General features: G+C 55.6%; 3 protein-coding genes across 5 annotated transcripts in view; 1 reads left to right on the top strand and 2 right to left on the bottom strand.

The window, feature by feature from the left end:
• The window catches only part of DBNDD2 (dysbindin domain containing 2), a 7,905-nt gene extending 7,347 nt beyond the window's left edge, over window positions 1-558 (bottom strand). Inside the window, exon 1 of the mRNA XM_041419222.1 lies at window positions 420-558. Within this exon, the coding sequence (XP_041275156.1) occupies window positions 420-426 (7 nt within the window). The 5' untranslated portion in view covers window positions 427-558. The remainder of the gene's footprint in view (window positions 1-419) is intronic.
• The window catches only part of LOC121343761, a 13,261-nt gene extending 3,910 nt beyond the window's left edge, over window positions 1-9,351 (top strand). The window contains exons 2-6 of the mRNA XM_041419220.1: window positions 465-708; window positions 1,692-1,769; window positions 1,860-2,025; window positions 4,605-4,752; window positions 7,294-9,351. Coding sequence (XP_041275154.1) covers window positions 465-708; window positions 1,692-1,769; window positions 1,860-2,025; window positions 4,605-4,752; window positions 7,294-7,519 — 862 coding nt within the window. The 3' untranslated portion in view covers window positions 7,520-9,351. The remainder of the gene's footprint in view (window positions 1-464; window positions 709-1,691; window positions 1,770-1,859; window positions 2,026-4,604; window positions 4,753-7,293) is intronic.
• A 2,012-nt stretch (window positions 9,352-11,363) lies between these two features.
• On the bottom strand, window positions 11,364-14,489 carry SYS1 (SYS1 golgi trafficking protein). 3 transcript variants are annotated; one of them, XM_041419340.1, is made up of 3 exons: window positions 14,215-14,489; window positions 13,671-13,886; window positions 11,364-12,419 (listed from the first exon to the last, which is right to left on the bottom strand). In XM_041419340.1, exons 2-3 carry the CDS (start codon window positions 13,830-13,832, stop codon window positions 12,000-12,002), a joined length of 582 nt encoding a protein of 193 aa, XP_041275274.1. In that variant the 5' UTR covers window positions 13,833-13,886; window positions 14,215-14,489; the 3' UTR covers window positions 11,364-11,999. The 3 variants fall into 3 exon arrangements, with proteins under 3 accessions (XP_041275274.1, XP_041275275.1, XP_041275273.1); XM_041419341.1 differs by lacking the exon at window positions 14,215-14,489 and adding an exon at window positions 12,974-13,041 and having other exon boundaries at window positions 13,671-13,994; XM_041419339.1 differs by lacking the exon at window positions 14,215-14,489 and having other exon boundaries at window positions 13,671-14,006.
• Window positions 14,490-14,808: the final 319 nt, after the last annotated feature.

Genomic DNA, 14,808 nt, shown 5'->3' on the forward strand with positions numbered 1-14,808 from the left:
CGCTCGGCGCGGCACGGGGCGGTACCGGCGCGCCCATCACCGCGGCACCGCGCCCCCGCCCGCCGGGGACCCGCAGCCCGGGGCCGCCGGGAGTCCTGCGGCGGGGATGGGGTGTCCCGTGCACAGGGAGAATCAGAAGGTCCCCGTGAAGGGTCCCCAATGAGAGCAGGGTCTCCGTGCGCGGTACCCGGTTCTCTGCGTTGCCGGGACCCACGGAGTGTCCCCATGCAGGGTCCCCCGTCCCGAGTGGGTCCCTGCAGAGGGTCCCTCCCCCCACAGCCGCCCAGGCAGAGATCAGTGCCCGCGGTGGTGGGCTGCAGGTGCCCTGCTCCGGCAGGAGATGTGCCCCGCGTGGCAGGAGGTGGGCAGGGGGAGGCGGGGGGAGGCAGGGGCTCTGCCTGGGCACGGAGAGCAGTTACCATTCATGCTTGCTTTTTCTTTGCTTATCTTCTCAAAATGCCCAGCTCACGCATTCCCGCGGGAGAGAGGACAGCATCATGTATTGATGGGCCCTCCCATCTCACTCCTGGCCTCGTGAGACCCTTATCCCCGGCAGACCCCACTCTGGGTGCTTTCTCCCACGTTCAGCCCTGCACATCGGGGCTGCTCCTTGGCAGGGCCGAGGACTTGGCCGCCGCCTCCTTCCTGTGTCTCAGCAGGGTGAGTCAGTGCCTCGCCGTGCCCAGCGCCAGCTCTGCCCGGAGCCTGGTCAGTGCCAAGCCGGAGTGGGGGACATCCACTGTGACTTTTGCTGTGACTGGAAGGGAGTTTCCAGTGTCTGTGGCGTGTCCCGCCTGTCCCGTTCTCAGTGTGTTCCTCTCGCTGTCTGCATAACAAAAGATAACTGGGTATTGTTTGTGTCCCAGCTCTATTTTGGCTACTGTTGCTTTGCTGTCCCCCCTATGTCCCCTGGGACCTCCTGCTGCCGAAAACCGGCTTTGTGCTGGGTACCCGGAGCCTGCACCCCGCGGCTGGCTTCAGCTTTCACGGTGGTTTTGAATTTTGTCCACGTAAATGTTTTATCCCTGTCCATAAGCACTCCCAGTCCTTCCTGCCTGATGTTTGCCCATAGTGCGGGGTGCCAGCACTGCGGTTTGGGGGGACCGGGCTGGTGTAGCACGGGTGGGGGCTTATGGTCTCTGAGCAGCTGCATGACCAAATCTCTGCTGGGTACCTGCCGGCGCTGGCTTCTCCACAGCTCCGTGTGGCCTCCGGGCAGCACCAGCCTGTCGGCACCGTCCCGACTGCCCCCCTGGCCGGCCCTGCCAGCGGAGGGGCGAGGAGGCAGGGCCGGGGAATTAGCTCAGGTCTCTGCTATGTGACACGTCTGTGTCTTTTGGCAGCAGGCACTGCTGCGAGGCGTGGAGGCTGTTTGTGCGCACACGAGTTTCCGGAGCACCCCGAGGTCCCCAGAGCTCAGTGCATCCCGAATCCCGCTGCGGGGACAGCACACATGGGTGCTGCCCGTGCAGAGTGACACGTTCCCAGATCCCTCGCTGTCGTGGCCCCTTCATCCTGCCTTGCCGGGAGGGCGTTGGAAAAGCACTGATATCATCGGCACCGAGCCTGACTCATCCTGGCTCTTCAGCACAAGCCGTGCCGCTCAGCGGGGCACACATTTTATTCCAATTAAACCATTGCAGGCAAGCCAGCTCTACATAAGGTTTTTTTTTTTTTTTTTTTACTCCTAGCAAAGCGTGCCTGCCCCGGGCCAAAAGATGAGAGGGGACAGAAGTGACGCTGGACTCAGTGGAGAGTCTCCACTTCTGGTACGGAGCCCTAAGAATATCTTGCCAGAAACCTGCAGGGTCTGTCTCGGCTGCCGCAGCATCCCTGCCTCCCTTGTGCCTCCCGTGCAGGCTCTCAGCACTGTCTGGTGTCAACAGCCCCCGCCCTTACCGCAAATGCCCAGGTCACGAGCCCAGGTCGGAATGTCACCTCTTCTCCCCACGACACGGAGTCCAGCTCCTGCCAAAAGACCCCGGGGGGGGCAGCATCAAAGTGCCCCTGTCATTGTGAGAAAATGTAAGGTGACTTGTTCCTCCTGCTCAGGTTTTTCCCGTTTATTAGAGGTTTGGGAGGTGAGTCAGGGAGCTGCGGGGTGAGGATGGAGCTGGGGAGGAATCGGCAGCTCAGGAAAAGGCAAACCAGTTCCAGGCACAGGTGAATCACTTGCCGGTGAAAATGGATTTATTCTCTGGGAGGCATGCGTGGATGGGGCTGGGAGTGAGCTGCAGCTTGACTCCATCAGAAAATTGTGGAGTCAAGAAAAAAAAACAAGGCAAGGCAAGGCTGCTTTTCCAGTAAATGAGGAGACACATTGCAAGGGAGCAGCCTGCAGCCGGCAAAGCTCCAGCAACCCGTGGTCCTGCGGCTCCCTTAAAAGGGGCGATTTTAGCCTGGGACAGCGGGGAGACAGAAAAGCCATAAACACCCTCAAAGGAATGTGGCTGCCGAGAAACGAGAATCTCCGCAGGCGAGGCGAGGTGGGGGGGCCTGGATGGGGTTTGCACCAGCACTCTGTGCCTGGAACCAGCCAGTTCCTTGGCCGTGCCCTGTCCCGAGGGAAGACCCCCTGTCGCAGTGCTAACAGTCCCTGTGTGCTGCTGGGAGAGGCTCCTGCCAAGCCCCGGGGGTGTCATGTCCCCACGTCCTCGGGCCCCATGCCATACAGACATTCCTGCTTGCCAGCTGCTGGCACGAGAGCAGGTAGGGCTGGGAGGTGCTGTGCAGGCAGCAGGACACCAGCCTCGGCCAAAGGAGCAGGCAGAGCAAGGAAGAGGGTGCCTGTCCCAGAGGAATTTCCTCTTCATCATATCCCACTTCTTTCAGGCAGCTGAGCTATTCTGCACAGACTTTGCTCTCGGTGCCATGGAGCAGCCCTGTGTGTCCTGGGGCATTGTGCAGGTTCTCGGGAACAGCCCTTGGGGCTGGCTTGTCCCTGCAGGTAGCTGTGGGCATGTGGTGACATCTCTGGGCCAGGCTCTCCCCTGCGTGTCCCAGGCTGGTGGCAAATGGAATGTGCCTAATGAAATGAACATGCTGCTTGATTTACTTCCAGGGCTGATGAAGATGCAGCACATGGCACTCATCTGTAAATAAATGTTGTAGTTCGTTGTTTTTGTTGACCTTTTGCAAAGAAATAGTCTTTGGTTTTCACACCCCAGCTCTTTTTGCATTAGATTTGGGTACCTGCAGTTTGCAGAGTTGTGGTTTCCAATTGCTCTGGGTTCCTGAGGCTGAGGTGTGTGGGTGTGGTGGCACAACTGCCCCGGGGGTGAGGGTACCCGTGCACAGAGGGGTCCCACTTATGAGGGTCCTGGTACTGGTCATGTTCATGGGCTGGTGCAAAGCAGTTCCCCAAGAGCAAAGCTGTCACCAGCAAAGAGAGGGGTCTGACATCACCAGCTTCCACAGCAACGCCATCAAAACAGGCAGGAAACTTTCTATTCCCCTTCCTGCTGGAGCCAAAGGGATTCCTGGAGCAAGAGCTGGGATCAAGCCACAGACATGTAAAATCCCAACTGATGCCACAAAGACCATGCAGCCTTGGGAACTGCTGAGCCAGGGTCTGGGCAGAAGGTTTGGAGCTGTAGGTGCTGATGTTTAGTCCTTTGACCCTTCAAACGCTCTGGGTTTTTCTTCCCACCCTTCATTGCGTTCTCCTGTGTTGTTCAAGAGACTCAAGCCAAGCAAAGAGATCCTCGCCCTGCCCGGAATCCTGCTGCTGGCAGCGGGCACTGTCCCATGTCCGCCACTGGTGTCACAGCTGGAGTGGGCAGCAGAGGCTGCGGTGGGCAGGGGGTGGGGGCCTTTGGGGTGAGGATGATGGTACCGGGGCGCCGTGGGTGCTGGTTCCTGGAGGTGGATGCAGAGTGTGGGCGGCGGTGGGCGCTGGCAGAGGGTCCCTGCGAGATGCGATGCAGGGAGGTGCAGGGCTGCGGGATCCCGGGGCTGCGGGGTGAGGGGCCGGGGGTGCCCCTGGACGCTCGACAGCCTCGGCCCAGCCCCCTCCTTAATTAGCCGCGGCCGAAGCCGCTCATTAGCGGCGACTGGGGACGGGTGCCCTCCCCGCGGAGGCGGGAGGGAGGGGAGCGCTGCCGGCCCCGGTGGTGCGGGCACCGGCACCGGCACCGGCAGCGGAGCGGGGCTGGAGCCGAGCCCGGCGGAGGGATGGGGCAGCGGCGGGGCCCGGCCGTGCTGCTCCTCGCCCTGGGTGAGGGGATGTCCGGGCGGGGGTCGGGGCGGAGGGACCGGGCGGTGTCCGGGGGGAGGGGGTGATGCGGTGATGTGTCCCCTTCTTCCCTCCCTCTCTCCCTTCGTCTCCCCCCGGCGGCTCCCGCGGGCCGTCCTCCCCCCGGTCGCTGTCCCCCGCCGCAGGTTCCGGTGTCGGGGTGGCAGCCCGGGCCGACTGGGCTCGGGGTCCCCCCGTGTCCACCGGGCTCTGGGCAGACCCCGACGACGCCGGGCACAGCCGGGGGGCGGCGGGGGCTCGACGCTGTCCCGCATAGAAGGGGCCGCTCGCCCAGCCGGAGCACCCCGGGACGGGGGTGGGCTCTGTCCCCAGAGGTGCCGGTGCTCACTTCGCCCCCCGGTGCTGGCAGGGCACCTGGCCGGGCTGCTGGCAGCGGGACCCGCCTGCGCCGACGCTTACCGCGGCCTCTCGGACTGCGTCCTCAAGCTGGGGGACAGCATGGCCACGTACGAGGAGGAGGAGGGCATGGAGCTGCAGGGGCTGCGCCGGGTCTGCAGGTGAGTCCGGTGCACGGCCAGCCTGGCTTCTGGCATTGTCCCTGTCCGGTCTCCTGCCCTCTCGAGTCCCGTCGTGCCTGCACACACACATGTGCTCCACACCTCACTCCGGTTTCAGATTGACCCAGCGAGCTTCTTTTCTCTGTCCGTCTGTCCATCCATCTCTCCCACAGGAGTTTGTATCCCTGGTCCTTGGCAGCAGCTGCAGCCCCCAGCACTGGTCCCATCAGTCCCTGCATGCCTGCAGCCAGGAGGAGCGGGGCTGGAGGGACCCGACCCGCTCTGCACCCCCGGAAAATCTCCCCTGGACCCCAGGTTTCAGGCAGTGCTCTGCCCCGGTGCCCAGCGCTGCCGGGGGCAGCCTGCACCGGCCACCACGTGCAGCCCAAACCAAGCTTTCTCCCTCCCTGCCTAGACCCTTCATCCTCAGGGTTGGATTTGTCCCAGCCCTGGTTTGCCCGAGTTTGTAGTGGTGCCCTGAGATATTGGGAGGATGTTAACTTTAACAGAACTGAAGAAGAGCTGGGCAATGAGGGGTGGTGTTGGGCAGGTTTGGGGAAAAGTTCGATTAAAAAGCAGATGATGAGAAGCAGCAAGGTGGATGTAAAATGTTCACAGAGATAAATGGAGGCAGCTTTGAATCTCCAGAGCGAGCTGTGGGGAGTAAACAGGAGTTACCAGAAAATGCAGGTAGCAATGAAGGGAAAACCCACGTGCCTGGGGGCGGTGGAAACCTGGCAGAGCAAGGTGGAGGGCTGAGTGCCCTGGGGTCGTGCTTTCTGAGCTGCGGGAAACCACCCTGCAGGCTGTGACCTGCTCTGTATTCCCCCTTCTCCAGGAGACAGCCTGGATCGGCACGAACAGCCTCTCTGGGGCCTGCCTGGGTGGGTTCCAGTGGGAACTGCTCTGGTTTGGATAGAATTGATACTTTTTGGTTTGTTTGGGGTTTTATTAAAAGAGGCTTCTTGGTATTAGAAAATACCCAAGCAGTCAGCCCAGCCCAGCCCATGCTGCTGCTGGCTGCTGGAGGAGTGATTCCTTTGCTGAAGCTCATGTGAAACGTGTGAGCTGAGTTTTTCCTGCAGCTCAGAGGCACAGACCATCCCCAAACAGGTCCTGGGATCTTCCCTGGCAGGAAGCTGATGATGTCCCAGCTTCCTGCCAGGAAATATTTCTGAATTATTTACCTTTGATGCTCAGCCTTATCCATGGCTGTTTTAAAACATTTCTGGAGCTGGTCCCCTCTCCAGGAGGGTGGGTGAGGGATGGACAGGGAGCCAGGAGCTGCTTGGGGGGCTGGTGGTGTCTCAGCTCGTGTGCAGTGCTGCCCAGAGCCGGCCTGGCAGGGCACTTGCCAGCAGCCTGCCTGCCTGAGCAGATGGGGGCTGTGAAGGGTGAAAGGCTGGGAATTGCCCTCCCAGCTGAAAGCAGATCCAGGCCAGAGCTGCTGTTCCCCTTCACCTTCCTGAGCTTGTGTTGCCTGAAGACATAGGTCAGGTTTAACTCTTACCTGTCAGAGCTGCCTGCTACTGCTGCAGGTCGGGAGCGAGTGCTGGAGGTTGCCAGGGTTGGCACCAGCTTTTCTCATTATCTGGGGACGTTTATTCTGCCACAGTGACTCTGTTTAATGAACTCCCTCACAGCTGGCGTTCTGACGTAAGCCCCGGGTCTAAGCAAGCAGAGTGCTCAGGTTTGTCTGTCTGCACAAAGTGTCACCTCCAGCACAGTGCACTCAGACAGCACCGTGCTGTCCTTTACAGGTGCACAGTGTCCCCTCTCAGCCAGCTGGACTGCATCCCCTTCCTGACAGGTGACATGTGTGCCTGGTGTGTTGGCAGAGACAGAGAAGGTGTCAGAGCAATTGCTCCTGTCCTCTAGACTCCGGTCTGCAGGGAGCTGGGCGTGGTGCCCAGCCCAGCCCATGTGGGACAGGACAGCAGAGCAGCTCCTGCTTTATTCCTGCAGGACCATGGGTTATCTTTGCCTGTTTTATCTTTTCCCTCTGGTAGTCTCCAAAACCCTCTTTCCACTCAACAGCTTCTACTTGTGAAAGTAACACCCAGCAGATAAATGGAGATTATTCTAATGAGAACACAGTGAATAACTCCTCCTGCCCCTGCCTGTACCTCAGGAAAAGCTGAGACAGCCTGTGGGAGCTCTTGTCCTTCTCCATGCTTTGTGCTCCCATGTGCCCTTGACTCTGCTTGGAGAAAGTGATGAATGAGATGTGCTGGGCCTTTGTTTGCAGCCTGTGTGAGATACTCAGGGAAACATTTGCTGATGGTAAATAATGGATTTTATTGACTTCCAGAGAAAAGGGGGAGGGGGGGAAAGGAATAAATAATTTCAGTGTTTTGAGATTTGGAAGTTTAGCCAAGATGCTCTGGCAGATGATGGAGGGGATGAATAGTCTGGGAAACTTGCACAAAACACGAGGCTGCTGCTGCTCAGGGGGCAGGCTCAGGGCAGCAAGGCTCTCCCTGGCATCCCACACTGTGGGAGTGCAAAGGGACTGACAGTGTGGTGTCTCCCTGGCTGCAGGTATTGGGATGAATTCCACACCTGTGCCCTGACAGTGCTCTGGGACTGCCAGAAGGAAGCAGCAGCTGTCTGGGAGATGCTGAGAAGGGAGTCCCGAAAAAACAAATTTCAAGGCAGTTTGTTTGACCTCTGCAGCCCCAGCATGGCCCAAAGCTCTGCCTGGACCCGCGTTCCCAACATTTCCATCCTCAGCATCCCCCTCATCGTCACTTGGCTGAACTTATAAACTGCAGCTCTGTGAGTATCCCAACAAAAGTGGTGGCAGTGTGTGGCGTGGCATCTTTCAGATCTATTTTCCAAACCTTTGAGGAATACACTGTGTGGAGCTCAGAAACTCCCGGCTCCATCCTGCGCCTGTGAGACATGGAAGAGCTTGGCAGCATCTCCAGGGTGTTGAAATGTCTCTGTAATTTGGAGTAACTCCTCTCCCCCTTCTGCCTCAAGGCACAGGCACAGATCTGGCTGTCGGGAGATTTGGGAACTTGTAAATACAGGGCACAGGATTTGGGGAGAAATGATAAATTCTGGAAAATTATGAATGCTGGATACTTCTGCACTCTTTTATGGCAACTGGAAGGAAACCTGTTTACTTTGCTGACTCTTTCCACCAGATCAACTCTCCAGGGTTTTGATTTGGACACTCAAAACAAGATGGGTGTTCTTCCCACCCCTCCATGAGGTGCAGGGGATGGTGTCTGTCCTGTCACAGGCTGAAGGGAGACCTTACTGCCCTGTACTGGCCTTTCTTCTTTGAGGACGTGGTAAAACCCCTGCTGAACAATAATCACAGTTGCATGACTTCTCTTGCACACATCTGAATTCCTGACTAACTTCTGTGTTATGTGTAAATCCCTTTTCTATGGACAGAGGTGAAAAATATTTGGGGGGAGAGGGAGTATCAAGCTAGGAGGACAAAAGGGATTTATAGCAACTCTTCTGCTTTAAAGCTTTCCCCAAAGTACCTGTAAGCAGCTGTGGGTAGAAGTGTGTAATTCCAGAGTATTAAAGCTTGTTGTAGAGCCAACAGCATGGCAGAAGTTATTTGTCCTGACTCTTGCTCGACAGCACAGTCTCCTCTTGTCTCCTTTGTGGCTCAGTCTTGTCAGTTTGCAGCTTCAGTACAAGCATGGAAGTACAATTTGGAACAGAGAGACGTTTGCAAGTGGTTTCTGAGTAGGTTGGAGAAACACAACATTACTGGTTAGCCCAAGGCAGTCTGTGTTTTAAGGATGCCGATGGATCTCTGTGCCCTGCCTGGCTGCACAGGGCCCTGGGGTGTGTGCTCAGTGTGAGCAGGGAAACCAGGGCCCTGCTAACCCCACAGATCCCACCAGAAGCATTCCAGGCACTGGGCAAGCTTCTAGAGCAAAGGATCTTAGTCCTAACACTGGTGTTGAGTCATGCAGCTTCCCTCTGGCATTCACGTGTTCTTCCTCTTACCTTCACTATCCCTCGACCCTCTGCTCCTGCAGCAGCAGCAGGAGATAATGAAGAAATTGGAGCAAATTCCAAGAAATAAGGCAGGGCAGAGCAGCTGGTGTTCAGACAGCACTTCAGTGCACAAGTTGTTACTTATGTATTCAGTACTCAGCATCTGGGGCACAAAGCCTTAGGGTGAGCAGTGGAGAAAGGTAAATCAGAGCATGGTAAAACCTGGAGTGAACCACTCAGATTCAGCTTCATTTCTTTCTTTGTACTCCACACCAACAGCACTGTTTTTTCTTTGATCCTGTTCCCCCCTCCCCTGTTAACTTTAGTGGCTAGAGAAAGCTGAAGCAGGGGAGAGTCATGTACAACCAAGACTGGAGTATTTTGGCTCTGAATCCTGTACCTGTTCTTTGTTTAGAACAACTGTTTAATGCCGTTTGGAAAAGAAGTAAGCACAGCCCCATAAAATCCCACAACCCTTGCCTTCTCTTTGAATTTGGCAATTCCTCTCTTAAAATTTTCTGCATTGAAGCAGCTTTGGGGAAAGGGAAGGTAAAAGAATCAGATTGGCAAGAAATCTTTTTGCAAAACTATGGATGCAAATGGATGATTGCCACTGTCTCTGAGAAGAACAGGTCTTGGGACATATCTTCCCTGGAAGCAAATCCCTCAACTATTGCACACAAAAAAAACCCCCAAAGATTCATTAAGAAACAAAGACCATCTGCCACTGTTCTGGTATGGAGCAGCAGATTTTTTTTGTAAGCCAAAGGTGCTTCTAAATCTGACTGAAAGCATGTGAGAGAAAACTAGGTCTCACAGTATGGGAGTGATGAGTTTCCTCAATCAGTATTTCATTTTTAGCAGAACTTCCTCTATGACTAGGACAATTAAAGTAGAAGTCCTTAAAAAAAAAAAAAAAAAAAAAAAGTAATACACAGGTTCATTTCCCCTAGGCAGTCAGCAGCCTTTCAGAAAGATTTCTGATCCTACAGCACACTTCATGGTGGTGCAGTGCAGCTTCTGGGATGTCCTGCAGCCCTCAGTGTTAAAGCCCCATTTGTCAAGGATTCTTCTCATGGCTTTGCTGTGAGTTTCTCCAGATACAAAGCTGTCCCCAGATTTCCCCCCCGGGAAGCCGCTGAAGCTGTTACAGCCTATCTTGGGTATTCAAAAAGAAATGGGTTAAATGTTCCTTAGTCCAAAGGCTTCACCTTTGTTCTTGCAGGAGAACAAAGGTGGCAGCTCTGTTAATACAGACCCACAGCAACTCTGGGAGCAGCTGGAAGAACGTGGCTTTGTCTCCTTGCTCTCAAATTCACTGTAATGGATCCTCAGCTCCCGCTTGCCTCAAGAACAGCCCTGAACACAGGAGTTCACACAAGGCTTTGGTGCGGTATTAAGCCTTGAAGTAAACCTGCAAGCCTTCCCTGTCCCTGCAGGACTGGGATGTTCTTTCTCAAGAATAGCACCAAGAAGCAGCAGAGGATAAAATGACCCTGCAGGAGTCTTAAAACATGACTAAGAGCACGGCAGTACTCGTCACCCCGAGGCAGCACTGCCCTCTGCTCCCCGCCCTGATCCCAAGCACAGCACACTCCTGGCTCCTTTCTGAGGCAGATACTGGCACCTACTGGAGACCAGTTCATATCCAGGCTGAGGTGACTGGGAGAAAGGCAAGTATCCTTGTACGTGAAAAATGAGCAGATTTTGGGAAGGGATGGACTGTCTTGCTGCAGGGGCAGCCCTAGGAAGTGACCTCGGGGTGGCCTCCAGGCTGGCTCCTGCCCAGAGAAACACTTGTGTAAACTCTTGCCTCTGAAAGGCTGCTGCTGTTTGAAACCCTGCTTACAGGGGCTTTGCTCAGGAAGGACTCCTGGTGAAATCCCCCAGTATAAATTAAAAAGTGCAGGTTACACTTGTTTAGACAGAAATCCTCCTTTGCAGACCTGCTGAGTATGTAAAGCAGCAGGATGTCATCCTGCCCCCATTTACAGTGTCTGAGTGGGAGAGCAGGGACTGAAATACAGCTCAGCTGCCCCATGACAGAACTCAAAAGAGCAGCTTCAGAGAGTTTATCAGTCTCACATCATCCCACCACTTTTCAACAAACTGAATTAGCAAACGATTTATGCAAATTAAAACTTACAAATACTAACATACAAAGGGAAGTTACTGCAGCAAGATGCTGCATGGGAGAAAAATCTGTCTCTAGACCTGGCTTTGCCCTTGTTTGGGGTTGCACAACATGGCCATCCCTCAGTGGAAACCAGGCAGGATGTGGGGCTGCTTGCTTGGGCTGTTGGATCTGGAGGAATTACCCAGCTCTGGACCCTCAGCAGTAAGGGGATGTACCTGCCTGGTGAAGTTTATTTGAAGGACCTCTAAATATTCAAGAAATAACAACAGTCTCTTACTTAACATCACCTCTACCAAGCAAGACCTGTTGCTGGACTGCTGAAGCCTGATGGGAAAGCCCATCCAAGGGGGAAGAGCAGCATGGCTCCAGGACACTTTTGCAGGTTTCCCCAGGGCAGCTCCAGGCTCAGGCTGGACATGTGGAGATCCTGGACTGCTGACACTCCCTCTGAAGTGGGGTTATGCCAGCTGACTTCCCAAGACAGCACTCAGTGATGCCTTCCTTTCAGAGCAGAGGTATGAAATGTTTATTGTAGGAAATTTTATGTGCCCCAGACAGTGGGCACCTCACAGCCAAGTGTTCTCTGGCTGCATCCTTCTGTTGCCATGATACAGACACTCTGGTATTTCTTGAAGTGCTCAGCTTCCCAGGAGAGCCATAACACTCACAGCAACATTATATTTTTATTATTACAAAAGATTTCTTCAGCAAACTGCTGTCTGTCACCTCTGTGTATCAAACATGGAAACAGCAAACAAACCCATCTAACGTTACAGGTTATTATTTAGTGTCTCAGCTGGTGATTCAGGTAAGTATAACTATTTTCTTTCTCCCCATCCTTGACTTCCTCACATTCACTTCCTTGACTTTTTCCCAGGCAAAGCCCAAAGAAGTGTCAGATTGGAAGAGCAGCTCCCAGCCCCACTGCTCACCGTGCCAGCTCCAGCAAGAAGAGCTGACCATTGTGTTACCCATTCAGGGCACTCCCACATAGTTCAATTCCAAATGCTCCTCACACACCAAGTTTTGCTACCTGGCTTTCAACAGTCTCGTGAGCGAAGAGTTTAAGGGCACACTCTCCATCCAGTCATATTAATACTTTGTGTTAACAAAATAAACATCTGCTCCTCCCCCGCTGTCAGCCGATGCCAGAGGAGACGCTCACACTCATGCAGTCACCGAGGTCCAAAAAAAAAAAAAAAATCATAAAGTCTAAACAGACCTGCTGTGCTTCTCGAGGGATGATTCTGAGGCATTGGATGCATTGTGCTGGGAACAATGACCAAACGCAGCATGTGGTTGCCGGAGGCAGTCTGTCTATACGTTGGATTTGGGGGCGGAGTTGAGGGGGATCTCCCGGAGCTCTATTCTCATGCACAGGTACTCCCCGATGGCCGCCATCAGCGCCGTGCACACGATGTGCACCAGCCACCACGTCAGCGTCGAGGGGAAGCGCGAGTTGTAGATCCAGCAGCCCAGGAGGTGGAAGAAGTGAACGGTGACGGTGAAATCCAGGCACTGCTTCCCTCGGCGGATGAAGTACAGCAAGCCCAGGGCACTGCAAAGGAAAGGCAAGGGATCAATGAGCTCCACCAGGCCTTTGGAAAAGGTGCTGCAGCAAGAGCTATCAGCAGTTGTCAGTGCTGATTATGCAGTGGGTTTAAAACTTCTTCAAATATTTTAAGAATGGGCTGTTTCTGACCTCTCTCCTGGCTGCTGCAGCAAGACTTGCAGGCTTACAGCTTTTTAATTACATGATGGCAGGAAAATTAGATTTCAATGCAGAGAACAGGCAGGAATTTATAGACTATCTCCTAATACATTCGTGTTTATAGATCAGTGTTTGCTGAGATCCATTAATACTAACTTTTAGTAAAATCTCCCACAAAAGCAAATCTCATTCCCAGCTGGGAAACTGAGGCAGTGAAGACTTTTCCAGGTTCTAGAAAGCCAAGAGTCAGCAGTTCCCCACTGCCCTCAGCAGACATGCTTAAGAAGGCACAGGGATTTTGGGAGATGTTTGGAGAGAGGCAGTACACCACACTGAATTCTTTTACAGCTTAATGGTACGAAAGGACAAGATGCAGGCGCTCCAGCTAGCTGCAGACTTACCAGGTGAGTGCATTGAGGATGAAAGCCATCATGGAGAGCCTCCCCGGCGGGGTTGAGAAGCCTAAAATCTACATGGGACTATTAGTAGGAACCCGCGGCACAAATCGCAGCCCGAGTCTCCCGTGGCACAGCCCTGCATGGATCAGGATCTACAGGAGGAGCTGGACATGTCTGTCTGTCTGTCTGTCTGTCTGGGGGCACCTACGGGAAAGGGAAAGGTCTGGTTCTGTGCTGAGGGGAGCCGCCTAAACTGGGGGTGGAGGATGTGGGTGCACAGAGGGGCTATTCCTAGGGGGCAGGGGAGCTGTCTTTATACCGGGAGTACCTATAAAGGGTATCTCTATAAGGGGTATCACCTACAGAGCGAGGTGCTCCCTCTCCACAGGGCCACCATCTGTACAAGGTGACTGTCCCTATATAAGGGCTACCTCCCCCCAGGCACCTTAGTGCTGTCTTAGCCGGGCACCACCTGTTCAGAGGGACGGCTTTACCCCCACACTGGGGCACCTACACAAGACAGCAGGTCAGCACTGGGGGGCTGCTACACGGGGCAGCACTCCGGGGTGCTCCCAGGGACTGTCCCTATCACCGGGAATGCCCACACGGCAGCGGGCTCTGTCTCCCTCAGGAGAGCCCCAGCAAATCCCCCCGCTCCAGCGGCCTGTGCCCACGGCGGCTTCCCGGGCCGCGCCCTCACCTCGTCGCTGAACACCTGTTGGAGGGAGGGCCCGGTGCTGCCCAGGGTGCCGAGGAGGGCGAGCCAGAGCCCGAGCGAGCTGTAGTATCCCGCCTGCAGCAGCACCATCTGCGCCACGATCAGCGCGGGGTCCCACACGTAGCTGCGGAACTGCGCCGCCATCGCCCGCCCGCCGCCCGCGACGGAAGTGCCGCCGCCGCCGCGCCAGAGCGACCCCTGGCGGGGGGGAGGACCCGCTGCTGGCCCCAGCCCCGCCCGCGGCTCCGAGCCCGCTGGATCCCGATCCCGATCCTGATCCCGCTGGATCCCGATCCTGACCCCCGCTCGATCCCGATCCCGACCCCGCTGGATCCCGATCCTGACCCCCGCTGGATCCCGATCCTGACCCCCGCTGGATCCCGACCCCGCTTATCCCCATCCCGACCCCCGCCCGCTGCCCCGATCCCGCTCGATCCCGACCCCGCTCGCTGCCCCCGACTCCCAGCTCCGACCCGGCTGCCCTCCGTGCCCGGTGTGCCCGTGTCCAGCACCAGCTCTCCCACACCTGCCTGCCAAGGGCGTCCCCAGCCCTGTCCCCTGCCCCGGGTCGCTGCCTTCGGTAACTTGGATAAAAGTTGCTGAAAGAGGCAGAGTCCCTCGTGCTCCCCGTCCCCTCTGTGATCGGCTCGGTTTGGTGGCCTCAGCGAGCCGCCGTGTTTGCTTGGCTTCAGGTATGGGAATTGTCGCGGTGTGAACAGTGACATTCCCGAGGTTTTGTGGGACAACAGAGGATTTTGGAGATGAGGCTTCCCCAGCCGCTGCCCCTGCCCATCTGCACTGGTGTCAGTGTGTTCAGTAACTTGGCCGAGCAGCCCTTGCTAAAGGCACAAATACCAACCATACAAGAAATTATTGTCCCCGAGTATTTCCTTTCATTTCCAGGCCAGTTCCTGTAGGTGCCGAGGCTCCTGGCAGCTGCTGCCCAGCTGTGCTCATTTCAGCTCTGGGCCGTCGGGTGCCGGGATGTTGTTCTGAGTCCTGGTGTGCCCTGGCAGCACCTTTCTGTTACAGGGCTGGGTTGGCTTCTTTTGGGAGGTTTCTTCTGATACATGCTGATTTCTTCTATTTAGCCTTATGAAATGGCCAGGAGCCAGACACT

The sequence above is a fragment of the Onychostruthus taczanowskii genome, unplaced genomic scaffold (genome assembly GCF_017590055.1).
Source record: "Onychostruthus taczanowskii isolate IOZ18803 unplaced genomic scaffold, ASM1759005v1 scaffold60, whole genome shotgun sequence".
NCBI classification, from domain to species: domain Eukaryota; kingdom Metazoa; phylum Chordata; class Aves; order Passeriformes; family Passeridae; genus Onychostruthus; species Onychostruthus taczanowskii.

Excerpts from the sequence above, each read along its gene's own strand:
- SYS1 (XM_041419340.1), bottom strand. The coding sequence starts at position 13,832 with ATGGCGGCGCAGTTCCGCAGCTACGTGTGGGACCCCGCGCTGATCGTG. Across the intron at positions 12,420-13,670 it reads AACAGGTGTTCAGCGACGAG|TGCCCTGGGCTTGCTGTACT; the intron begins GTGAGGGCGCGG and ends TTTCCTTTGCAG.